The 27,407-nt window shown below is 38.3% G+C and overlaps 2 protein-coding genes across 5 annotated transcripts; both read right to left on the bottom strand.

Annotated features, from left to right (window-relative positions):
- Nucleotides 1-685: 685 nt before the first annotated feature.
- Nucleotides 686-6,041, bottom strand: ccdc152 (coiled-coil domain containing 152). 3 transcript variants are annotated; one of them, XR_015089790.1, is made up of 9 exons: nucleotides 5,672-6,041; nucleotides 5,433-5,538; nucleotides 5,084-5,152; nucleotides 4,794-4,858; nucleotides 4,270-4,405; nucleotides 2,835-2,962; nucleotides 2,267-2,368; nucleotides 936-1,921; nucleotides 686-846 (listed from the first exon to the last, which is right to left on the bottom strand). XR_015089790.1 is itself a non-coding variant. In XM_086053124.1 (9 exons), the coding sequence occupies exons 1-8, from the start codon at nucleotides 5,732-5,734 to the stop codon at nucleotides 1,796-1,798; spliced, it is 795 nt and encodes a 264-aa protein (XP_085909250.1). In that variant the 5' UTR covers nucleotides 5,735-6,041; the 3' UTR covers nucleotides 686-846; nucleotides 1,785-1,795. The 3 variants fall into 3 exon arrangements, 2 of the variants coding, with proteins under 2 accessions (XP_085909250.1, XP_085909249.1); XM_086053124.1 differs by having other exon boundaries at nucleotides 1,785-1,921; XM_086053123.1 differs by having other exon boundaries at nucleotides 686-1,921.
- Nucleotides 6,042-6,197: 156 nt separating this feature from the next.
- Nucleotides 6,198-27,324, bottom strand: ghrb (growth hormone receptor b). Of its 2 annotated transcripts, XM_086053120.1 has the most exons (10): nucleotides 27,249-27,324; nucleotides 26,712-27,075; nucleotides 25,273-25,351; nucleotides 13,918-14,053; nucleotides 12,776-12,954; nucleotides 12,407-12,585; nucleotides 12,020-12,164; nucleotides 11,017-11,107; nucleotides 10,709-10,778; nucleotides 6,198-8,728 (listed from the first exon to the last, which is right to left on the bottom strand). In XM_086053120.1, exons 2-10 carry the CDS (start codon nucleotides 26,754-26,756, stop codon nucleotides 7,856-7,858), a joined length of 1,797 nt encoding a protein of 598 aa, XP_085909246.1. In that variant the 5' UTR covers nucleotides 26,757-27,075; nucleotides 27,249-27,324; the 3' UTR covers nucleotides 6,198-7,855. The 2 variants fall into 2 exon arrangements, with proteins under 2 accessions (XP_085909246.1, XP_085909247.1); XM_086053121.1 differs by lacking the exons at nucleotides 25,273-25,351; nucleotides 26,712-27,075; nucleotides 27,249-27,324 and adding an exon at nucleotides 16,421-16,588.
- Between the last annotated feature and the right edge of the window lie 83 nt (nucleotides 27,325-27,407).

Genomic DNA, 27,407 nt, shown 5'->3' on the forward strand with positions numbered 1-27,407 from the left:
AATGTGATAATGTTGAAATATGGCTGCTTTCTGTTAGCGAGCAGCTGTGTTGAATGCAACTGATCTATTAGCTTTTGTGAGATGAAATGTTACGCAACTGCATTACACGATGTTCTTGGTGAGATTAGTGCTGGGCTCCCTCTCAAACGCTGTCTGAGTAGCACAGATAATGAGATTACAAAGCATCGTGTCAAAGCTTCACCAGGAGGAGCTGCTCCGTTCAGGTGTTTCGACACGGTGAGCAGGAAAGTGGGAACACTGAGGCCTAGGGCTGCTCGATTATCCCCCAAAAATATTAATCACGATTATTTTGGTAATAATTGAAATCACGATTATTCAAACGATCATTTAGTTTTGGGTACAAAACAAGAAAACGTTTAAACGTAAAAAACTATAAAGACAAATACATTTCTTGGAAACACTAGTTATTTAAGTTATTTTTCTATCGAACAAAATTGATGAAATTAGTTATCATACTTTTTTTTAAAGCTGCAAATGTATAAATTCAAGTATTATTTCTCTGTGTTAACAAACACAGCGTGTTGGATGTAAATGCATATCAATAATCGTTTTTTACGATTGTGCCAATTTTGTAATCGTGGAGTGTAATAATCGTAATTGTAATTCAATTTCAATTAATTGCACAGCCATACTGAGGCCGACAGAAAAACACAGAACCTTTACCTATACTGCACATAACTTTTATTTACCCCACCAAGCATCACATTTCATAGAAAGGTGGATAGAAAATGACACTACAAAAAAAATCATTGCTACTGGCTGGCGACCACTCTAGAGTGCTGCTTGCTTCTTTCCACAAGTCAGGTGGGAGAGGCTCTAGCTCACCTGCAACATTAATCAGGACAAGCACTATAGAAGATGGATAGATCATAATACAAATATTAAGATGAGTTGAAGTATGCATCCAATAATACCTTTTCTACAGCGTTTAGCCTGCAGACTCAACCACTTGAATTCACACCATCACCATCAAATCAGATGAATGTGCCACGACACCGTCAGTTTTGATTGCACCAAATCAAATCGCTATATTTTAAATTGCACCGTCCTGGAATCATATCACATCCCATGTATCGAGATAAGTATCGAATCGTCATTTATGAAAGATGTATACCAGGTCTAAATGGTTTTGATGTTGATAGAGATTTGTTGTTTCTTTGAATTTAATTTGCTTGGACAGTTTGTGTTTAGAGGGATTTTAAATGTCGTCACACAACATGACAAAAGATACATCCGTACCATACCAAATCGAATTGTTCCACTTGAAAATGTACCATTCTTGAATCCTATCGGACCCCATGTGTCAAATTGTCTTTTGTTGGAGAGATGCACACACACCTACAATCGGTGATTTTGAGTTGAGCTAACTTCAAGAAATCAATTTGATCTTAAGTGAATCAACTGTGGAAAAAGAGCAACAGAATACTTTTTTGAACGGCAATCGGTCTCGTGTTTTTCTACTTAGTACTCTTCCTCCCTGCCGTCCTCTGAGTCAGGTGTCTGATTGGATTAAAGCCTTAGACAGGAATACAGCCTGTGTTTAACTGTGATCTCAGTACACTGATCACCTGCCAACATGGCAGTGAAACTGCAAATCAATGTATGACAGTACACACTGCACAAGGAGATGATTATCCTGTTAAATGACCCTGGCAAAAAAGTCAACAATCTGGAAATGTGAACACCCAGGAAACTTAAAACGTTGTGACGTGTTGCTTGAACCTTCAGAAATGACAGGGCAGCAGCCTATTAGTGCTATTAACCTGAAAACAATTTAGGTCCTTCTTTTCCTCGAACGGCTGCAGAGGCTGGCAGTACGCTGGCTGTCTTCCAGCTCTTTGATTCTCTGACGTAGAGCCCCGATCTCTTTGTTCTTTTCTTCCTGAATGAACTGCAGCTTCTAACAGATCAACAAGCAGTCAAAACAAACAGGCACAACACAAAGATGACATTTTCTCAGAATAGTCATAAACTAACAGTTATGACCTACAACAATGTTGCCATCATTCTTTTTTTTTTTTTGTAATTCAGTGTTTGTGTTGTTAATCCAGTGGTTGTATTCTCTTCGGTCTACAAGCACAGTGGAAGTGTTTTAAGAGAGATGAATCTAATAAACAACAACAACAGCAAAAAACAGGCGTTTGTTGACTCATTACATTTTAGTTAGAGTTGACGAACGGTCCAAACAAACAATGCTTTGGAACATGAATATTGCTCTATGCAGAATCACAAAAAACACGCTCACCTTCTTGAAGAACGTTTGTGCAGAAATAACAGATTCATGTTGTTGTTGCTGGTGCTGGCTCATCCGAGCAGTATTCTGCATTCTCCCCAACTTTTCGCCAAACTACAAAATTGAAATACGCTTAGCACAGATGAAGTAACATCATTCAAATCCAAAGCGTAATTGAAGTACTAAATGACTTAACTTTACAGCAATGGTATGTGCTAACATAACATTTTGAAGATACACTGCCTTGTAATAAGGAGAATAGAATTGCACCAAATCTAACCGTGCAGTCGGCTATTAGTGGAAACATGCCTGTGCTTTTTTTTTTTTGTGTTAGAACAAGTGTCACTACTAAAGTTATCGTTCTGAGGTGTTTTCAGTCCGTGTACAAACCTAACCACACTATACATTAAGCTAAATGACCAGACAATTTTATAATGACTGTCATTAAATACACCACACTTGTACCTGCTGCTTTACATCTGTTTTTACCACTTTGGCTGGTGGTCCTAAAACACACACTTAAAACAAAAACAACAAAAATATATGAAGCAGCACTGATGGAAGCCAACATTTAATTTACCTCAATTTGCAGCTTCAGAACCTCGCTTTGCTGTTTTCTCTCCTGGTCCTTCAGCTTCCTGTTCATCTCCTCCATGTCCAGATCCTTTTGCTCCAGTAACGTCAAAACTTCAGCCTCTTTGGCTTGCACTGTAGACATCCCACCCAAATATTTTTTTCCATTGCTAATGACAATATGTTAGGAATTTTCAAAAGTAGCAAGCTAGGCTAAGCTAACTGTCTTGAATGTTAACACTAATTAGTTTCTATTCCCAACTTATCTACACGCACCTTACAGCAATTCTAGGGTAACAGTGCATTTGAAATAGTGGTGGTAGGTTATACAGTAACTTGTTACACTGCAAATCGACCAGTGTTAAAAGTTTGGGGGCGCTGTTAAAAACAGATTGTCAGTGTTGCATTAACACCACTGTGTTATAAAATAGCCTGCGCAGTCTACAATGTAACACTGATACTCTGTTAAAATAGGGTGGTACCTTGATTTGACCCTGATTTTTGTCTAAAGGACCAAAAGACCCATTTAGAAATATTAAGTTTGAACAGAAATTTATATTTATGTTTCTTTCGTTATATTGTCATATTTTTATTAATAGAAGTCTTCAGGTCCCTGAAATTAACTTGCAAAAAAAATGCATCTCAAAATTAGAAAGTTGCTCCTCAATTGAAATTCTTGTTTATAGACAAGAAAACAGTTTGCTGCTATTCACTACGGGAAGTTAAAAAATGTAAAATGTTGATTATATATAAAAGGAAACCATTTGTTCATTAATTATACCGGTAGTCATCCAAACACCCGTGCTTCAGGTCCCTGGGATTAACCGACAAAAAAATTGCTCCTCAATTGAAATTGATTAAAAAAACTTCTCCACAAAGAAAAAAAATATTTCAAGTCTTATTTAACATTATGTTATCCTTTTTGTTTTTTATTTTGCCTAAAACATTTCCTGTGAAAGTGAAATTAAGTAAGTCCTGAATACTGTATAACTATTGATATCAACATCAGCCCATGTAAGTGTTCATTCTGTTCAAAGCTTTTGAAACTGCTTTCAGTGACCTTTGTGTAGTACTTAAAGCATGTTTTAACTGAGTGAGAAAACATGTCAGTGGAATACTCACCACAGTGGGACAAACCTCCTTTAAAATGGCGATTAGGTTATTTATCTCACTCTGTGAAATATTGCTTGACTTCGCAATACTTATTTGACAGGAATTTGGACACATTGTCCTGCTTGAAAAAAATAACATCTCGATTGTGCTCAAAACTCAGTTGCACAGACCTCCAAATCTTTAGTGCATTATTGTCCCTTAGCACGTTACAGTTGTAACTTCAATGCCCAAACCCACATACCAACTGTGGTTTACTTTAGTAAAAGTGCTCAGTGAAAAAAAATCTTAACACAGTACAGTATTGTGAGAGTAATGTTTACTGTTTTTACTTTGAGCGAAAGCTTCTTTGTGGACCTCCTCCACCTGCCTCTTGCACTCTTGCATGGCAGTCTCTAGCCCCCTCTTGTGGCTTTCTTTGTGTGCTTTCATTTCACCGAGCAGTCGTTGGATCTCAGCCTCCCCATCCTGATAATAGAAAAATAAAAAAGATACATCACCCAGCCAGAGGTATATTCCTCTTTGAAAATAAAAAAAAGAAAGAAAGAAAATGCCAACATGTTAATCTCTGCACGTGGTATCCACATTTGATATGTTTGTGACATATTACCATACTATTAAACAATTGTCATCCATCTATTTGTATAGTGGTTATCCTGTTCAGACATATAGAGACAATTTAGAGATAAAGGACCATACACACCCTCACTTAGTGGCACGTGATCCCACACAACCTGAACCTAAATCAGGTGAGTAAATCACGACGCCATCCATATCAGTGACTATAATGCACAGCCACAAAGTGGAAATTGGGCTCTTTGAATGAAGCCCAGTTTTCACTCATTTCAAATGTTACCTCTGCTGTTCTTTTACTTTGTTGCTTCAAGATTGCCATACTGCTCTTCAGTGTCTCATTCTCCACTAGAGCATGAGAAAATACACATTTGAGTTATTATTCTTATATAGGTCATACTGTAATCTCAGTTTTGATCTTGTGTCCTATAGAGTACATGTATAGTATACAGCAAACAATGGAAATAATACATTGGGGAGACACCCTCCAGAAAGGAAAACATATTGGATTGATTACATGGGATGGCCATATGCAACAACACGTTCCTAATTTAACACATGCACTTGAGTTACCTCTGAGGTTGCACTGCTCCTGCAAAGCCTGCTGCAGCTTGTTCACTGTAGCAAGTAAGGCATCTCTTTCTGAAAGAGTTTGATCCGAGACACAATGCTGTCAAATTCGAGGTCAAACCTATCTTTAATGTATACCTCTCAGTTAATAAAAACGTCATTGTTATGTTTGCCTGAGATGGTCCGTTTTTGGAATCTGGCCAGCAGTGGGCGACATATATACGCCACAGATGGGAGAAAAAGGGAAAAACAAACAAACAAAAAAAACAACAACGCACCAAGAAATTTACTGTATACAGCCAGGTATACAGATACTAGTGTAATATACAAATAACCGTAAACAGGAACTCACCTTCAGTGACTCCTTTATCCTTGCTTTCATAAAATTTCACTTCTCTATTGGTATCTTCTAGCATCGCCTCCAGCAGGGTGTTTTTACCGTTTAACTCTGTAATTTTCTGCGATTTTAGTAAAAATTAGATCATGACAAATTAAACATACTGAAAATGCAGGAGAGCCTTACATTACATGCAGTGCTGTACATAAGCAACACCATGCTACCTGGGATAATGAAGTGAAACGTTAACTTACATTTTCGAGTACGGTGAATTCCTCTGTTAATTTGTCCAGATTAATTCCATTTAACAGTGCCATGTGAAAGCTAATGTTAGAATCGAACGTTAAAATGCCAAACTGTTTTAGCAAATAAGAAAGCTGAATGTGTCCAAGTAACAAGTAGCTAGCTGCGCAACAATTAAAGCTAACGTTCTTCTAACCACTACACGTGACCACATGCTTATTGTTATGCTCAGAAGTGTCATTTGTGTTTTGAGTTTCAATGATGTATTGTAACATTATTTTCGAATTGAATTTACACAGTTTTTGAAAAATCGTTGTGTATTTTATTCATAGGAATTTAGATATTTAACATATTGTTCAAACTAAAACACTTAAACGGCTTTAGTAGCTCTTATGCTCAACTTCATTCAGCATCGTAAAATACGAATACTGTACATTTTTACAGTCAAACAAATATACCAATTATGATAACTTGGTACAATGAAAATAAATTACAAAATAACGTGCATACGTTCTCATACAGAGGGAGAGAGAAAAATCACAGTACACAGCTTTAATGCAAGATCAATTCTGACAAGATAATCAGCAATGAACCGACAACAATATCTGCGTATATGGGCAAGGTGGTCATCGGGAATTTCAGAACAATATGTGAATTTTCTCGAACTGCCAGTGTATTTTTGGGCGGGTCATGGCCAACCCCAACGACAACTTTTCAGCAGCGCGTATCAGCCGAACGCCGAACCCCCACCTGTCGACGTTTATTTTTCGGTGACGGCCGCACGTAACACCACCACCAGTAATTACACAGCACAAGAACCAGACAACAAAAACATACTGGCAATGCTCTGGAAGCTCAGGAATCGCGATGGCAGTAGATCTGTACCAGAACACTTATATTATAGCTGTATAAAAACATAGTAATACATCATGAGTAGGTTTTGAAATTTAAGTGACAGTGAATAGTCTATTTACCCCCTGATGATGGGATACAAACATATACAGCCTGAAGAATGTTTTCCGCCCATACAGAACCTGTTTATATGAATGAATTACATGCATTTAAAATGCCAGTGGTAAGATTATTGTTGTCTTCATGACTGCAGCAATCCAGATGTCTTGAATTAAGAACAGAGGGGAAATGACATGCTGTCTGATAGCGGATGGCTACTAATTTGCCTTGTGCCTTAATGATAGAGACATATTCTGAATGGGTGGTATAATACAGTGAACTCTTGCTATTCGCAGAGATAATGACCAAGCCCTGCCGCAAACTTGTGAAAAATTGAGGCCCCCTAAAATGGCATTTGCAAAAGGGCATCATAACGCATCAACCCATGCATCTAGCTTGTACACAATCATGAATCAATATAACACGAATGACTATTCAGTAGTTAGTGTTCAACACAAACTACCTTCACATGAAGCTCATCAATTGTATTATAGGTAGCATGTTACCCAAAACACGCTAGCACAAAATGACGTGATATCACACATGGTCAAATCTATGTGCACTAACAGATTACACAGAGGGTATTGAGTCATTAAATTCATCTTTTGGCATTTACACGCAATAATACATGGTATGAATGCTGGGAAATTGTATCGCAAAGTAGATTTGACTGGCTATTAGTACAAGAGAGAGGCAAAAACATAACTGTGGTGCAAATAAGGACAGACAACATAACAGGACAATAATAATACAGGACAATAATAATACAGGACAACATAAAAGACCAAAAAAAACACTATCAATGAATTACACTTAACAATAACGACAAGATTCCATAATACATTAATTGCTCTGGCCTGACTGCAAAAACATCCAATGGCCAAGATTTTCAGCGAACAACTGAGAATAGGTTGTAAAAACATTTATGTGAGTAAGAAAAAAAAAATGAATATTGAACCACACATATGCGGAGGTTCACAGAATAGATATCATTAAGGCAACATATTCCAGCTCTGTCTTATAATATTTCAGTTCCCTTTTGTTTACAAAGTAAACAACTTTGCCACTAGGGGCAGTGTAGACCAGCGGTTGTAGATATGGTGGCAGGATGAGTATCCCTTTCTATTTTAGGTGAACTGACATTCAACACTGAAGCATAAGGCTCTCAGTCATTAATCATAAAGACTGTTTTAGGAGTTCGTCTTTACTGTGGACTGAATAATTTTAAAAAGGTCGTTGCAGGTTTAAGGTGTAATACTTCCCAAAAGGTCGGGGGTCAGGTAGCCATCTGGTGTCGGCATGGCCTTTGAGCCTGTCAGCTCCGGGGCAGGCATTGAATTTGGTGCTAGTACAAGGCTGTTTTGCCTATCGACATCCTCAACCATGGTATAGGCAGGAGTAGGGGGAAAGTGAGATGTGGTAACTGGGTAACTAACTGATTCATGGGAAGGTTTTTGGGAGTCCTCCGATGATAAACAAGTGATAGCACTCAAGTCTTCCCCTGTTGAACATAAGTCATTGACATTGCAGGCAGGCAAGGATGGGCTCATTTTTCCTGCACTGAGCTCTGAGGTGTATGTCACATGGAGCTGAAAATTCTTCTTGTCCTCCTTTTTTTCTGCTGTTTGGATTTCTTTGGCATCGTCGACTGTGTTTTTCTCCATCTCATCTTCAGGGGACAACAGCACTTTGCCAGATGGTTTGATCTCACTTACCTGTGTATAAAATGCCTCTCTGACAGGGACCTCTGGAGGAGGCGCTCCTGCTGTGGTGTTTGGGCTTGCAGAGTGAGGTCCAGAAGCTGTAGCCGGCTCCTTATTGCGGATTTGGCTTGTGACAAGAGAATGGAAATGCGATGTTTCTGCATCACTGGCAAGATCAGGATCACAGCAGCTTGCATGGCCTGAGTCATCATCCCTGAAACCGATGGAAAGATGTGAATAGTTGGAGAATAAGGATCGATCCATGAGAAACTCAGTGTCCAGGTTCGTTAGTTTGTCGCTCTGCTCCTCAAAGTCCAGATCGATGAATTCCACCCAGGGGTCACTGGTGTACAGCTCTGGCCTCAGATCAGGAGGGGAGCGCAGAATGGATGTCAACTCCTTTATCTTCCCTTTCTATGGGATTATAAAAATACAACTTTGATCCAGAAGTTGACAGATTTTGTTTGATAATTGCATCAAATATATCAGGCAATATCGATCAGTGTTGGGGGTAATACGTTACAAAAGTAACGCGCTACAGTAACATCGTACGTTTAGACAGTAACAAAGTAATATAACGAGTTATACAGAGCCCATTAACGTGTTACAATATCTGGGCCACAAGACAAAATAGGAAGCATACTAGGAAACAACTTACTTAGTGTATATTACTGTAGTACCTAGTAATCTGAAATATATTACATTTTGGAAGTAACTTGGCCAACACAGATGACAATATACACCGACATTGTTCCAAAATGAGTCTCGCCTTGTCAACATGCTCTTTTGCCATGGGATCATCAGTGCAACAGCAGCTGTTATTGTCTTCCCCACATGACATAAATAAGGTGCTCGCTATTGAAAACACCTTTAACTGAGGGGAGTACCAAAAGGGCAAAACAACAGTCACAGAGGTCTAGAAAGCAAATAAAGAGGGTCCAATAACAAGTTCGGTTGGTTGTCCATATCACAAGGTGGCGATAGACATTTATTAAGGTACAATTTTATTTAACTTCTATGTGCAATACATTTTAATTGAATAATTATTTAAGTACTGTTTTTCTTATTTTATTTCAATGTTCCGATATTTAAATGCCGTTTTTAATGTTCAAATTGTGCTTTGGCCTACTACACAACTGCATTTTAATGTTGGCCATGATGGTGGCAATTGGAGAGAAAAGTATCTTTTTTAAAATGGAAGTCAACGCAAACATTTTTTTTCAAGAAATTGTTCTATGCAAGCCCACTAGTTGAAACGGGGCATTCTGATAAATATTGCGTTTGTGGAATAAGTGTTAATCCACTCGTTTTTTAGCCATCTCTGGGGGTGGCCATTTTGTCTTCTGTCGACTGAAAATGACATCACAACTGCTCACAACGACCAATCGTGGCTCATATTTAGAAAACAGGTCAGCCGTAATAATAATAATAAATTGATAGAACATGACAACTATTTTCATTGTCCCGATCAAAAAATATATAAACTGAACTTGTTAGTGAAAACATGGCCATCTCTGCGGCCCCACCATCCCTTTAAAGCTCAATTTGGATTTTTTGAAAAAAATCTGATTTTTTGGTGTAAATGCTCATGTTACATTATAAATGCGACCTCGGTCTCGATCGTGTTGTGAACACATGCATCTCCAAAGTGGCCCGAATGCACAGAAGAAGAGACGTCACTCACGTAGTGTTTACGGAAGTAAAAGTGTTGGAGCATTTCTACAGTGAAGTGATTTGGTAGGAGGTAGAAATACAGTATTTGGAGGAAATTAATAGGCGAGGATTTTCTATCTCATTTCATGGGGATGTGACTAAAGATGATGTCATGTCATAACCTGTGCGTGAAAAACGAATCGATCTGAACCGTGGCTGAATTACTACTGTCACCATAAATGTCTACTTTATGCTTCATGTTTGAAGTGAGATTAAATTAAAGTCAAATACAAATTCAAGACTGTTACTCAAAACAACTTTGCAGATTCGATCTCCCCGGCTGCCAGCACTTTCCCTCCGCCCGCGCAGAGTGCATTAATGGCCTGAGGATGACGTCAGTGTCGGATGTATGCGACTTGGCGGTTCAGACTGTGTGCATTGCAAAAAATCCGATACGTATTCGATCTAGGACCACGTGTGAAAGTGGCCCAGGTCGCATTTGAAAAACAATCGGAATTGAGCTACCATAAAAAAAAAAAAAATCTGATACAAGTCGTATATGGGCCAAAAAAAATCTGATCTGGATCGCATTTGCCTGCGGTGTGAACCTAGCCTCGGTCACCTTATTAAGAGACAACCGCCGCCCCCACCCCCGGAATTACAGGTTAACATTTGTTTATTCATTGCCACGTGTGTTTGCATGCAAAAAATAGTGAAAATCCAGTATTAAACTGTGCATACCTTGAGTAGTTCAGGGTCAATTCCTCTTATTTTAGGGCTGGGAACAGGTGGTAGAAGAATGACCATCAATCTTCAGAAGGGAAAAGGAAACATGTCAAATGCAGATAAATATAATAAGCATATCTGAGCTGGCACATTGTTGGTTTAGTGCGGAATGTTTTTGTTTTTATTAAAGCTCTTTATGAACTTGCATTGTAGATTTTTGAATAACAAATCCAAAAAGGTGAAGGTGTTATTTTGATTGAATTGGCAAAACCTGTACATCATATACTACTTCTTATAATAGCTACAATGTATACTTATCTTACTTTTCCTGCTGTGATAAGACAGCCAACATCAGGATGGCTACCAAGGACAAGGTGCCAAAGATGAGTAAAGCCAACAAAGGAAATCTTGATGCTGGAAAAGACATACTGTATCATACATTGTAATTGGCAAAAAGAAAACGAAAAAAAACTAAGTGGATACCTGCATGTGTTGGTGTAGTTCTCTATGCGGTGTACAACAAAACTATCGTTGCTGTCCAGTGAAAAAGACGTCTTTTTTTTTTTTTACGTGAATGGGTTTCCCGCATTACAGACATCGCATTAATGTGAAAATGAATAAAAACTAATATTTTTTCACAGGACAGTGACAATATAGAACAGAGAATAAATTCAACTTCCCTTTTGAGGGATCAAAACGAGTATAATACATTTAAACCTTTTAACAATTAAATCAGCACTTACACATAATGCTTATGTGTGCAGAAACTACATTTATTGGCAGAAGCGGCATTAGACATCAATTGGTAATCTTATTTTTATACAAAGCCAAGCAGAAAATAAACCTAATACAAGTGGTGGGAAAATGAATCTTCAAATTTGCTTCATGAACCTGTTGTTGTATTTTTGACTCTTCAAGATGGCCCTCTCTGTTCAACATTGGTCTGAAAGCACACTTTGTGCCATTTCTTAAACCTTTTATTTAAAACAATCATGAGTAAAAAAAAATCTAGAGGAGTAAAAAAAAAAAAAAAAAAAAATACAACTGGTTCATGAAGCAATTTTGAAGCTTCATTTTCCCATCACTACAAAGTATATTCTGATCTAGTATTTCTGCACCTCCTTTTGTAGTTGGCTATACTATAAAATACCACTATTCCATAGTGTTCCTCTATAATTTTGTTTGTATAGTATTCTTGTGAATTGTCCACCTTGTAGTTTTTCTGCAAAATTCCTACCAACCTACCATCTGTCTATGGATACATTTGTACTTTTCAGTGGATCTGCTGTAGATCTTATAACAGATACAGTATGTTTTTCTTTTTACCTTCAGATGGGATGTGGACGAATATAGAATCACTGAACTCTCCAAATTTCTTCTCGCCGTGCTTTTTGCAGCGGACCCGGACTTCATAATTTACATTACTTTGAAGCCCATATAGGGAACCATGTGTGGTTTTTACAAGCTCGGCCTGTGATCAACAAAATAGTCACATTTCAGAAACAATTTGGTGTTAATATTTCAAATATTAGGCATAATAAATGATTCAAGAAGCGAAATAAACAACTTGTCTAAATGGAGAACAATCTTCCTTTACATTATTAGTATTACTTTCTTTAGCGTCACCATATAGCAGAAGCATTATTAGGGGGCTCATAAATATAGCATTGTATACAAGAAAAAAACAGTCAATAAAGCACATTTAACACTCACCGCATCCCAGTGTTCAGAATCTACTTTGCGGTGTTGGACCTCATACTGCAATGTCATCCATCCCATATTTACATCTGCAGATGGAGGCGGCTTCCAACTGAGCATTATATCATAGAAGTTACCAGTCAAACTCACATTCAGCATTGTCCAGTTTAGGCTGAGAGGTGGATCAGGTCGCACTGGAAGGAGATTTTTTTTTTTTTCATAATTCCTGTATGATATCTTTGTCAAACTATTTTCCCATGTGCTTCAGAACAGGTTTAAGTAAGGAATAAGTAGCACTATGGAAAATGTTAGTTTTAAATCATGTTTTAATAACCTTCTACTGAACTGTAAAATGATAGTCAAACAGTCTTGCATTTAACTTACCAATGTCCTGAACATTGAAGTGTTTCTCATCATAGAGGATGGTTTGATCTCTTGAGCGGAGCTGAACGCTGTAATCTATCCAGACAGATGTGTGGTTTTCACTGAAGAAACACTCGTTTAACCTGTCTGTGGAGTATTGAGGACACTCGCTCCACTCTTTAGAAGATGTGTGCAGGGGTCTACAAGGACGTTGAAGAATATACGTGATCAGCTACACAGTATCATAAGAGGTGGCTGCAAGTAACAATTCAATGTTAATTAATTAATGTGGTTACATATCGTGGAGCATTTGCCTGATGTTCTTTTATAACTCGGAAACTCACTGATCATTAATACAGTCAAAAAGAGATATTGTTTGTGAGCCACATCTGCAAATCACTTCTGTACTAGACCTTCATCAAATGCATGGTCGCAGATGGCCAAATTCCAATCACTTCTTTTATGTCATCAAAACAGTTGTTTGGCACTTATTATGTCGTGACTGGGGGAAGGCCAGCAGTAAAAACATCAAAAACACACAAAAAAGAAATCAGCCACAGACATTGCTGCAGGCATATACGCAAGATTGAAGTACCCCTGAATGACCCTATTAGATCAGTGGTGCAAAAAAAAACAACCAAAAAACAAAATATAAAGTTAAACCTCTATCCACAGTTAAAGTAAAGTAGTAAACATTTGGCTTGACTTTAAATGTGAAATGTGATTCACCGCGGATGTGAGTGTACAGGTGTTGCATCCGGTAGCTATAGCTTTGATGTAAAATCGTATCTTGTACAGTAAAAAAATTACAAAAAGTCAGTATAAGGTTATTTGACTTTGAAGAGCAACATTTGGCACAAGAAAATACAGTATAAACCGTTCATTTTCTTCATTTCATCTAATGTATGCGTATAACTGATTATTTTTGCATTTTTTTTTTTTTCAACAGACCATGCAAAAATAATTAGGAGGAGGCCTATGGGTGATTATGCACATTAATTTCTGAGACTGCACTGATTCATTTCTAAAACAAAAAAAGAAAAAAAAAAGTGTCTAATTTCTACTTAGTTAAATACATTACCAAAAAAACATTTCCATTACGCTCCACCCTGTTGTTTTGAGTATTGGCACTTTGTTAATCCGGACAGAACTTTTCCGCTTACATTTTAGTAATGTAGAATAAGCGCACATCTTCTGGTTTGGAGATGTTCTGCAAGGTACCAACATCCCATCTGCAGTGGAAAGTCTCCATGTTGGTGGACACACAGCCAGTAAGATGTGGGTACTTAACGGGTGTTTCTAGGAAAGTATAGAAGGAAAGGACAAGTGAGAAAAATATTAAAATATGACAATTTAAAGGTTTTTTTTCCCCCTGCAAAATTTCATGGCTTTTGCCTTTGAGGGTAGCTCAGTTGTACTTAAATGGCGCAACTGAGCGCTCGCTAAGCCACAGAGCAAACATTCCCATCTTCCAGGAAGTCATTTTACTACTCTTTAGTGCAAGCTGCCACATTAACACCGTACAGCTTATTGAAGCAGCTATTTTCTGTCTACACTAGGACTCATTTTTTAGATCTAATTTTATAGTTTATATGAGTAAAACAAAAAGACAATAATTCTTTAGTTGAAGTTTCTGACAACAGACTTCGCTCTATTCATGCACACTGAAGCAACAAACATTCAACAGGGAATATTAGCCACCATTAGTTTGCTGGGTACCAAGTTAATCAGTCACTAGACTGCAACACACTAATCAGTGGGTAAACTTAGGTAAAATTGTAGACTGTGGATAACAGATGCTGCTGCCTGCTGCGTCATTGCTCTAAATCATTGCATCACAAAGTTTTTCACCTAAAGACCCAGACTTTCACAAATGTATCACATTTAAAACATTTACAAAAGGACTGAATGATTTTGGATTTTGAAAAATAATGTAAATACACTTTTTTTCCCCTAACCATTACGATTTAATATGTAATTTTTCCCCCAATGTCCTCTTCCAAAATATTTTTTAACAAAAAAAAAAGGTCTGTATTACAATAAATAATATCTGACCTACTTTAGAGTTGTTAACTTACTGAACAGTTTTGCTTGCAGTCTTGAGCATTCACTATGACAACTTCACAAAATTCTACCAAACAAGTGTGACGTAAACATAAGACAGTATGTCATAAATGGGATAACAAAAAAAAAAATCTGTGGCTTTATACGATATCACTTCAACTTCTACGTTTCATGAAACAATAATATGTAAACGTGGGATGCAATTCTTAAGCACTGAATCTACAGTAATTACACTGTATAAATACATAAATTAAATATACACAAATGTAAAAGATAAAGCCTACCAACCTATCAAAATGAAGCAGGGTTTTTTTTTTCATAAATTGCAGGTTTTGCGATTTTAAAACTGCATTCCACTGCTTTGCAAGCCCTAATTGACAAACAAATTAACTACTACTATACTAATAATACTACTATTCATAAAAATAATACTACTTTTCATAAAAATAACTATTTATATATCATTTGTACAAAAAAAAACAAGTATGTGTCCCTCGGGGAGTTCTGTGAGTTCCAGAGAATCTATCTGAAACAGGACCCTCAGATACGGGGCGGTTCAGTCCCTGTACGACTGGTGTCAGTACGACGGTTGAGTGGGTCCGGTTTGGTGGCCTCAGTATTGCAACTCTGCTTTTAACTAACCGTGTGGCTTCATCAAGAAGCAAAGTTCAACTCTCACTGCTTTATAAATACAGTTGAGTTGAGTTTACTTTGTCGAACAAAAACTTTCGATCCAAATGCTGAAAACTTGCTTCCAAAGAAATGAAACTTAAAACTCCATCTCTAGCTCTGTGTTATGATATTGTGACTGGGTTTGGGTCTTTGATTCCTTGATGTTGCTAGTTGCTTTGTCCCTTATTTGTTTTTTTTGTGTACGTAAGCTTGAGTTACTCACTTACACGTCAGAACGTTTTGCCTTCCATGCCCTGCTCTGTTTTACTCTGAATTATTGCATATGAAGATTTTTACTTTGCCATTTATGTCTCCTGTCTGCTATTGGGTCCAATTCCTGCACAACAAGTGACACTCTGGCCTAGTGGTGGGCAATATGGCAAAAATATCATATGATTTTTAAAAAAAAATAAAATGATCATGATTTTATCATGATTCTTTTTTTACACAGTTTTTTTTTTTTTTTCAACAAATGTTAACATTTTTTTACCATTTTCCTCATGTTAAACATAAAACATACTTAAAATGTATATAAAACTCTAAAATAAAACAAAAAGACATTTTAAGTCAGCTAAGCTTTCTGAGCAGGTTTTAATTTGAATAGTGACAATTTTTTTTTTTCAAAATGTGCAGTGAATGTAAATATAAATGGTAACATAACATAAACATAAAAACACAGCTCGTAACGCAGGCCCTAGTACTTTGAAGAGTCATTTAAAGTCCTCGTTTTCCACTGTTTTAATTGGAATCATGTCTTCAGCAAGGCAATAAGTCACTGCCTCAGTTATTTCTTTACACTGCTTGCTTGTTTTTTCATATGGAGTGCCCTTGTTAAATGACTGAGTTACCGAGGGTTGTGTTAGCTTGGAGCTAGCGGCTGCCTCTGGCTACCATGTGCCTGATCTTTGTTTGCTTTGGCTATCGGCGTACTTGCGTGCTGGCTCCGCAATTGATTAAACAGGTTTGTCGTGTTGCCTGACGTCCGAACCGAGTCCCTGCAAACTTTGTAAATAACTTGGTTTGCGCTTTCTCCTCCGAGGAAAAGCCAAACCAAATCTACACTGTGGATGTGGAGTTTCTTTTCGGGACCAACTCTGCTTTGTGGTGACTTTCCGCTCTAGCTTTCCGCTATACAAACAAACAGGGAGGCGGGGAGTGTCACGTATGGTGCACTGTGCGTACTGTGACTGGTTGGTCGGGTATGCGTCAGCGGCTTTGAGCCGCCATAGAGCTAAACTGTTTAGAATGTGCCCGGTAGACGATCAAACGACCTTTTGGCTTTATGAGATCGTCAACACACCCTTAAGGATCTAATATCGTCATATCGCCCACCCCTACTCTGGCCCTAAACACATTACTGCCAACTCCAATCCTGACAAACTCAAATGAAGCTGCCTTTTCAACGTCATTGATTGTATGAGAAAAATAACGTCAACATCCTAGAAGAAAGAGATGCACTTTTTGGCCCATGTTGAGATCTCAAGTAACTGTTACAAACACAGAGAATGAGAACATGAGCCAAATAAAACTGACAATGACAATTTTCAGCCCAAAAAAACTAAGTGTTGCAGTGAGTCAAAAGGTCCTTCAACAAATGGCGGCGTGAGCAAATAACTTGTATAGCTACTTTTAGCTAATTTCATTAATTTATTTCCATTCACATGACAATTTAATGGGTTCTTGCTGGGCACAAATGCCACAGAGCCACAGTTTTATGGAAATCAGGGCTGTAGATTTTGTAGAATCTGGCTAAGTAATCTAAATCCAACCTAAATCTAACAAAAGGGCTAGGAAAAAAAGAAGACATCGCACTTTCTATATATTTTTACTTTATTTTTATCTTATATTACTTGCTACAAAATATAGAGAAAATACACTTCACTTCTTCTGTATGTACTTGATTATATCGAGCATTGACCCCCCCCCTCCAAAAAAAAAATAAAATAAAAATCCTTGAATCCTTGAAAACAATGCCTTTCGTCATTGTTGTCTCAGGTTTGACAGCGGTAGTAACAAATGATCAGCAACCTCTCCTATTCACATTTCTGGGAAAGCTACAGCAGTTAGCCAAACTCAACATTGCAGAGACAAATGATCAGCAACCTCTCCTATTCACATTTCTGGGAAAGCTGCAGCAGTTAGCCAAACCCAACATTGCAGAGAGGAACTATAATAATCTGGATGGGCCGAGTACTGAGAAGCAAAGTGAGAACAAGATCTGAGGTAACACTCAGCACACATGATTGATAACTCTGCTTGGCTCCACAAGCTTCAAGGGAAGGAGTGTCAGGGGGTAAATATAATCTGTTTACTACAAGACAAACGGCTATTTGGAAATAGCTGTGCTGAGGATGCAGGGAAAAAAATCAATCACGATGCTTGCCTGTGTTCTGTCCGTGTACTACATACAGCTTCCTCCAACAGTCCCAAAATGTGCTGTATGTTAGGTCATTTCATTGGTCACTAAAGGGAAGTCAAGTCAATTTCTTTTCTTTACAATATGTTCTGTGTGCCCTCACTTGTCTAAACACGGCATTGTGATTAATATTGTGTTTGTGGAATATGAAGCAGAAAAATCCACCCATTTTTATCCCATTTTGTCACTTGCTGTCAACTGAAAATGACATTGCTTAAGGGCTCAGGTAACGACCATCACGATCTCACCTGTTTTCTGGGTTTGTTCATGTGATGTTCGCAAGTAATTTGGGCTGATTTTTGTCTCACAACCGCAGACCTCGTGTAACATTTGTGTGTAGTGCACTGCATTTGTAATAAACAAAATCCACCTATCCATGTAATTTATAAATTTTCACGTTTTGTTTCATAACTAAACCAGCAGACACCAAGAATGTCTATTTTTTTGGGTTGCGCACAAGTAACAACAAGCTTGCACGGCTTTTAACTCACCCTTAGGAGATACGTTTGTAAGTTGCACACTTGCGACTTGCTATGTTGAGCACCAGAGATACCTAAAGTAGGTACACAACTCCTGAACCTAGAAAACGTTATAAGCCATTATAGGTCATGCGCGCAACGTACAAAATAAAATTCATGTAACAAAAGTATGTAAAAATAATTAAGCGAATTATTTTTTTTCTTGATTAAAGGGACGGTGGGGCCGGGATGGCCATGTTTTCACTAACAAGTTCATTTTATATGTTTTTTGATCGGGAAAATGAAAAGAGTTGTCATTTTCTATTTTATCAATAAATTTGGGAGAAATTAGGAAATAAGTGACTCCATGAATATCGCCTCTTGTTAATGAGGAGAATGGCCGCACCCCCTACTGTTCTATCCTTGTTCGGCCAGAGTCACAGAAGGAACCGATTCCAAACTCTCCATTGGACATCATTGTACTTTCATTGCTTATAACGTCCAAAAACGGAGATCAATTGGCACCAGAATTTATGTGGACATCCCTACTAATGCCCACTTCAACATATCAAAAGGATTAACCTCTCCATGGCTGATTTATACGAGAATGATGAAATGTGGAAGTGAGCAGAGCTACATAGCTTTATGCTGGGATGAGCGCACACTACTGCTTTGCTTGACAAAAAAAAAAAAACACTGCTTCTTTGCTGATCACGGTTAGGACGGGCGAGGCATTAAACACCAGTCAGGATATTTATTGAGACTGAAGTGGGAATGAGTAGACGTGCACATTTATTTGGATGAGGAGTGCCCCCAGTTTTTCGACCTACAACACGCCGTCCAATTTGGAAAGTAACAGCCGAAATGGCACGTTCCAATACGGACACACTCGTCTGTGGAGTCGGATGCGCACATTCAAGACACTCCTGGTGTTCGATGAGGTCTTACGTCACTCTGCTTGGGAGGAACCCCGCGACATGAAGGCGCAGGCTCATGATCACCTCCACACGCTGCGCGGAGAGTAAGGAGCTAATGTTGTTGTGCTAACGCCTTTTGTTTTAACAGCCTGAAGCTAGTTGTTGCTATTAGCTGTACCGTTATCCTACTGTTAGCTGGGAAGTGTAGGGGATGGGGGGACCGGGATAAAGATCCATGCTTGCCTGATTGCTTGCCCGCTGCCAGTCGCCGTCTGCCTCCTGAGAGTTGAAACGAGTTTAGCGTCGCTAAATGTCCGAAATATAACCAGTCAAGGTTCGTGTGCGCATTCATGCTCTTATCTGCTTCAACTTGTGAAAGTGGAGGAGCAATCGTGGTATTTTTTATTTCGTGGAGGTGATCATGATGAGATCAGATTTTATGTCAATAAATCCAAACTATTGTGCAGAACACTTTTATACTTTTACAGGTTGACGTGGACAAGAGTAGAAATGTGCATTTGCATTTTGGTGGCCATCGGTTGCCGTTTGAAACAACAGAACTGACAAAGTGAGCAATATTACCACGCTTGCCTCCCTCCCGTGACGTAGACTGCTGAGACCGAAAACATAACATAAACCACGCCCAGAAAGGGGGCGGGGCAATTTGTCGTAAATCTAATGACAAAAAAAGACCTTAAATCACGACAGAGTCTTTTGGGAGGGGGGGGGGCACTAGTACTGATGTCATTTTTACATACCTATCATATAAGTGCCAATGTTAAGCTCACCCAATTGCCCCTTTAAGGTGTTAAATTACAATTATTTTTTTCCATTCCTGAAGGTAAAAAAATGGTTCAAATACAAGACTTGATTAATTTCATTCTGACTACACGGAGAAACCCAGTGTGCTGACTTAAATTGTGGTCAATTCAGTTTAAAATTTGTCCTTCCTGTTGATAATGCCAAATGGAGAATTCCATGAAAATGAAAGAGCCTCAAAGAAAGCATGAGGTAGGTTCAATATTTCTTGCTGGAATTTATTCAGAAAGCTATCCGTATCATGCTGTCATTTGAAGAAAATAAAAATAAAAAAAATAAGACATTTAAATAAATAGTGACTGTGGTATTTTGTATCTAGCATATGCAGCCAATGTGATATTGGTGCGTATGAATTGCAAGTGAACTGCAAAGTGTGCTAATATTGACACAATCTGGATGAAAAAATATCCATTCATTAAAACATGCAAGCAGCGAAGAGACCTGTCGTGGACCCCCCCCCCCCCCCCCCCCCAAAAAATAACCCTTATGGATTAAGAAAATATGTTGTATGGTTTCCTGAGTACCAAGAGTTGCCCTTATGCAAGGCAATCAACCTTCTAGTTTCTGCAGGGAACTACCTCACGGCGCCATCATACGTTTATATGGACAATATTTCTTTAATCAGTGTCCGGATTAAAATTGTGATTGGATGCACTGTTTTCATGGACACTAAAAATATTGATCCAATTAGGACTTGCTTGCTCATGCATCACACTTTCGATTGTAATAAATTATTTTGACATGAGCAGATTGACCAAATACTAGTGGAAGAAGAAGAAGCCGTAGTGACTTCCGTGTCAAGAAAACCTCGCTCTGTTATACGGTACTTTAAACGTTGGCGTTATTTTGCATATTTTTCCCGTTTGTGCTGTTGGGTCGAGTTAACACTTCCTAATGGAGTTGCAAATGTACTAGTTCAGTCTTGCACTCGCCATGTCTTTCGCTCGCTCTGCTTCTACTATCTTCCGGGAATAACAAAAACGCATATACTGACATCATAGACATGCACGGTAAAGACAGTTTGTTCTGAAATTTCGGAATAAGTGTTTTAATGAGCGCCGATTGGATTATCAATCGACATAACCACCCTCTCGTTCCAAATAAAATCTTGATCGGATCATTTTTATTCTGATCAGGTTATTAATCCGTATAAATGTGTCCATGTAAACGTAGCCACTGTTGTGTAATTATGTAAGTGTGGAACAAATAAAAAATATTTACAATACAAGGTGTACAAAGAATCAAACATCAAGAGTGTATTCAAACAAAGAATTATATTTAACCACTTCCATAACAACAGCCCCTGAGCAAAGTGCTCTCCAAGAGTAATGGAAAGATGAGGTATAAAAATTAATATAAAAAAAAAAAATAAACAAAATAAAAATCAACAAGCACAAATAAGATTCTCATGCTTGGTGGACAGCCAAAACGTGTTTTTAAAACGTTATCGGAGCAACAACTCTGAACAGAGTGAAAGGTTATAAAACCCAAATAGAATGATTGAAGAATGAACATAGACATGAATAGCAAGCCTACAAAATGTGCACTCGTTTAAGGATATCAGTTAAAAATCGAACAGCAGCTTTCTGAATTTGCTGTAAATGCAGAATATTATCCCTAAGTAAAGAGTACCGTAAAACAGTGACCAAGCAAAGTCGTGATAAAAGCATGAGTAACTGTTTCAAGAAATGATAAAAAACAGTAGCACTTTTGTTAGTTGGCTTACTTAAAACAGATTGATTTGACAACCAAACAACACAATTAGTGGGTCACTGATAGTGTAGTGGTACACACGCCTGAGTTGTGTGCGGGCAGCGTGGGATCGATTCCCGCTCAGTGACAGTGTCTATGTGTGCCCTGCGACTGGCTGGCGACCAGTTCGGGGTGTAGTCTGCCTTCGCCCATTGACGGCTGGGATAGGCTCCAGCAACTCCCCGTGACCCTGTATAGGATAAGCGCTTTGGAAGATGACATGACATGACAACTAAATTAATGACTATGGATTCTCACAGGGAGCCCAAGTCCACATGAGAGGCATGACTGGACACTCCAGGGTGTAAAAATACCACCACTTTCTTGATTTCATTGAAATGAATGCCAAAAAAATGCCATTATCTTTGGAATGCTCCGAATGCCTTCTCTTTAAAAGGAACACAAATTGGGGATATCATCTGCATAATAATTGAATGAAAAGCCATAGTGTGAGCAGTATACAGTAGTTTAAGCGCAAACAATAAAAACAACGAAGGCCCGAGACCAGCCCTTTGGGAACCCCCATGGCTCACACAGAAGCTTTTATCAGATAAGTATGACCTAAACTAGTTAAGAGTAATACACCCAAGAGCCATCCACTGCTGTGATCGAGAGATAAGGATCTGTGATCAAAGGTCAAAGGTTGTTGTAAGATATAGAAGTACCAGTAGCACACGATAAGCTTTGTATGATGTGGATTTATTTAGAAGTATATGACTTTTTGAGTAGAGTACCTTGACAATGGCTGTGCAACACTACACATTGACAAATGCTTTTTTCGTAGGAGCATATACGTGTATTTAAAATCGTGTGAACCTGCAAACTGATCAGACTGCATTTTTTTGTTTCCATGTCAAAGTATGTGCTTGCTCAATCTCTGTCAGAGAACAAGAGAGTACGAGACTGTCAGCCAGCGTGTTTACACTTAAAGCCTCAGGACACGTTTGTGAGATAGCAATATGCATTGCCAATTACTCATTCTGAAGCTAGAACTGAGATGTAAACACGTTTACAAGGCCAATTTTTCTTCTTTTTTTCCCCTTTTTTGGGCCGCAGGCTGCCAAAGTCTTGAAAGGAAACCCGACAGTAATGACGTATTTGCTCTATAGAATTTATTTGGTTGTTAGTAACATTTAAGATTACATTTTTGAAAATAATTTCCAATAGATTTTGTAAAAACTTAACCGCCACCGTGTTTTCACGTGCGCAATGTACTCTGGGATGATGATGCGGAATGGTTGCTGCCCTCTGCCGAACAAAGCAAAACGATTGCGAGCTACGACTAGCAGCATCGAATAGGAGTCAAAATACACCACTGCGTGGCTTTTGGATGTAATGTTCAATCAAAAGGGAATAAACAAAGCGTGGTAAGCCTCCAATGCTTTCCTAAGCAAAGGAAAGTTAAGAAAATGTTATGTTACTAAAAAACAAATAAATTTTCCAGAGCAACCGTCAGTCGGAGGTCCTTCTAAGGGTGAAAACAAACATCCTACTTCATTGTATTTCGATTACTTCAGATGTATTTCCTCATAGTGACTAACAGGAGAGCTGGACACGGCTTGTTTTCTTTTCAGATTTCCTTTGGCCGATAACGTTCAATACCTTCTAAAACTAATTATAATAATTTAAGGCTTAGTGTGTTTCTTTCTTTGTACTGACGTGATTAAAAAAATATATAAAAAAAATACCATGTGCTAAACAGATGGTCCTTTGAGTTGTTAACATCTGCTAAGAAGAACCTCTTCAAACAAAATTTTGGAGAACTTACAATGCATACCTGTTTATCGAGAGTCGTTAATCTGTATTGCCTGAGATCCCTCACATCCAGCTAAAATTTAAAACAGTACTGCTTACGAATGTTCTCATTCATGCGGTTAATGTCATTCTCAGGTTATTGAATCAATCATAACTGTGTAGTTCTGGTTGTCTCCGAAAATGTTTTGCCTCTAATCGGAGTAGGCTTCGTCAGTTCATGCACATGGGCCAGGTCGGATAACTCCAGCTTGTTAGTGACTGCACTTGTGGTTCTTCAAATAACTGAATGAAACTTCATTTATGGTTGATTAATGTTAATGATTTTTGAGTGACATGACTCCCCCGGTTAAAAAAAAATGTAATTCCACAAATAATTAATCCTGAGTGACAGAAACAGTGTCATGCAGGGCGCTTTTATCTTAAGTAACAAGTGTTGCAAGATAATGTGGGGAATTATTTAGAACACTAAAATATTTATTTCAGGTGACTACTCCTTGATTGAGAAAATGAATGACCACTGGATTCTGAATCTTGATTCCAGAAATAAATTACAACCCAACAATTAAAAAGAAAATGAACATGAGCTGCCTTGTTCGAACCAAAGAAAAAAAAGTAAGGTCCGAAAAAATGGCAGCAAAATGCAGACAAGAAAAAACGCTTCACATTCCAAAACATGAGCAAACCGCTGTAAAATCAGTCTAATTATTTTTCCAGGCAAACGTCAACATGTGGAAAGCAGCCGAGAGACACTCAGTCCAGTATACCAGAAAACTGTTGCTCAAAAAAGTACAACGATATTGACTGATAAACCTCTGCCTATTCACTTTTCAATAGTCTGAGGTGTTTGCAAAGTATATAGGCACAGTATATATTTTTCTGTAATATTTTCATTTTGCAACTGACATCTGTTCTTGTATTTTAAAATGGTACTGCATCAAACTTTATTTACTGCTCACTTTCTGTCAATTTCTGCTTAACATTATGCATTACAAATTACACGACATCAACCTTCCTTAGACTTGGAAGATATACTGCACTGTAAACAGAGTTACATAAGAAGCAGCACAGGATGTCGGGACGTGAATGGTCGGTCAATGGGGACCTAATTTATTGTATGTCTGTGGATAAAACAGGATCCATGAAAACAAAGCTTTTGTTCTTCCTCAACGGGGTTGAGCGGTCATAAAGTGGAGGCTACACACTTGAAACAACTTGCCATTGTTAGAGCTATCTTTGCTCTGCAAAATTCCTGGGAAGCCACTTCCCTAGAAATCTGCAGGCTGCTCTCCATGTGGAAGGCTTTGTGGTTGTGCAACACATTTTACCACCAACCCAGAACTCTCCAGCTCTACAGGCCAGATGATATTCTCCTACTATTTGAACCAGGCACATTAAAATTGCCTTTTAACCTATTCAAAAAAAATTCACCACTGCAGCTGTGTTTTCCATTTAAACCAAGAAAATCATGTTGAAATAACAATACAGGCAACATCTGTAAGGTCCATAAAATGAAAAAGACTCTATGGTAATACACTGTATTCATTCATTATGCATGCACTATACTCTGAGTTTTCCTAACATGCTAAAACCCTTCTTTCGGGGTATCTTAATTAAATCCGCCAAAAACAATGGTGAGTAAATAAATTCTTATCCCAAAAAACATACCTTTGTCAGAAGCAGATTCTAACACTGTGGCGGTGACGCAGTGGAGGCAAAGAAAGACGCCAGCAGCCATTATGTTGATCTGTGGAGGAAACATATGGCAAGTGTGCTCAGTACAGCATACATAGCTGAATCAACAGGGTCAGGGGCTCTCTGTGCTTATTTCATTTCAAGAGTAAGAGAATTACGCAGTCACTCATGAAACTGTTAATTGCAAACAGCAATTTCCCACATTGAGACATTGATGAAGCTGACTGCATAGTATTGAGCAGACTAAACTGCCTCAGCTGCAGGTGACACAGCTTGTAGATAGACACGCATTTGGATCACAAAACCATAAATGCAACTGTACATTATAAAGACATTTAATATGAAATAATCATGACAACTTATTGTATTATACTTTGAAATTACAGGGCCAATATCGGTACATGATGGTCCGACACTTAGCAACCACACAAAAAGACTTCATGTGGGACCTTGCATTACTCCCAAGTTCCAAAGCCCTCACCAAGTGTAAAACTGAAATGGTAAAATAAATAACCACTGAATTTTGATATGTGAATTATATTACACAACACATACTGAACTCAACTTTAAAGGAACTTCACTGCATACAGTGAAAATCAAACTTTCAAAAGCAAAGACATGTGAAGCAATAAATCAATAACATGAAAACAATGAAGACCAGAAAACAATAAAACAATGCCAAGTCTCATTCTGAGTCAAAAGCTATTGAATAAAATGTGTTTTAGGAAGAGTTTTTAAAACAGACAGGGTTTTGCTTAACATTTAGCGGGAGCAGGTCATTCCAATGGGAGGAAAAATGCATACATACATCCATAACATACATCCATAAATACAGGAAAGAATGTAAAGTACCTCACCGTTCAATTAGAATGTGGAGAAACACACACATTTCTGGGTTGTCATTTCTCATGCTAGTGTGGAAGCTGGTCAGCTGTGATGTGCATGCACTTTTTTTTTTAACTTAAGTCATCGGTTTAATAAATTGTGTGCGTTAAAGCTCAGCATTTCATTATTACACTTCTTTAAGGCTGTGGAAGAGGCTAAAAGACACGATTTGCAAACACATGCTACAACACGTAGGAGAAACTCAAAATTGATTTTCTCTTTTTTTTGGTAGTCGGTGTACAAACTCATCCTGTTGATTAAGGTCATAAAGAACATTCTGTTTACATCCACTGCGGTTACTTTTCAATGCCAGATGCATTTTCCCCTTGATGTGCTGTCGACGATTGTGCAACATTCCTTGAGAAAAGTAAAACCAATCAAAACAGAGGAGCTTTAACTTGCCTTTTTATAGCATACTACCAAGCCGTACGTTTGGCGACTATTACGGGACACGAGATGGTTAAACTGAGAAGTAAACATACAGAAACACGCAGTTGGGACATGAGAACTGACTTCAAGACACTCACCACTGAGAAATGAAAAACAAGCGTTTCACAGCCGCGCGATTCCATCGCTTTCGCGTATTCAACTCCACAAGACTTGAAGACTGAACTTCCTGAATAACACCAGGGATTTACAACTGGGAAGGTCCACCTACGATACGTTGTGTAGAAGTGCGGCGAGTAATCAGTCAGTCTGTGTAGTGAGGACAGGACAGAGCTGGAGCAGTTTAAACAAGAGTTGAAGTTGTGCGCGCCATCTGTTGGTGAAATTTGGGAAGCGCTAAAAATGGGAGCTTTCCAGGAATTGCGAGAAATAGGACGCGTATGAAGCCAACAGGACCGTCGCCGCCATTTGGGAAATTCTTAGGAGTCCTCCTTTCTAGAAGACCTGCAGTCATAAAACAAGCCGAAGTAACATCTGTTCAACAATATGGCAAACCTGAGCATTTCTACCCTTGAAAAGGATCTTTACAATATTCTTTGCAGCCCTTCTAGTCTTTAAACACAGAATTCTGATTAATATTGCGTTTGTGGAATACAAGTTAAAGCAGCAAAATCCACCTGTTTTTATCCATATCAAGGGCCAATTTTGCCACTTGTTGTCAACTGAAAATGTCATCACAGTTGCTCAGGTAACGACCAATCATGGCTCAGCTTCAGAAAACATAGCAGGTGGGCCGTGAGTGGTTATTACCTGAGCCCTGCGTAACTGTGATGTCA

This window comes from Filicampus tigris, chromosome 15 (genome assembly GCF_054856515.1).
Source record: "Filicampus tigris isolate MCC_2025a chromosome 15, RoL_Ftig_1.0, whole genome shotgun sequence".
Classification (NCBI taxonomy): domain Eukaryota; kingdom Metazoa; phylum Chordata; class Actinopteri; order Syngnathiformes; family Syngnathidae; genus Filicampus; species Filicampus tigris.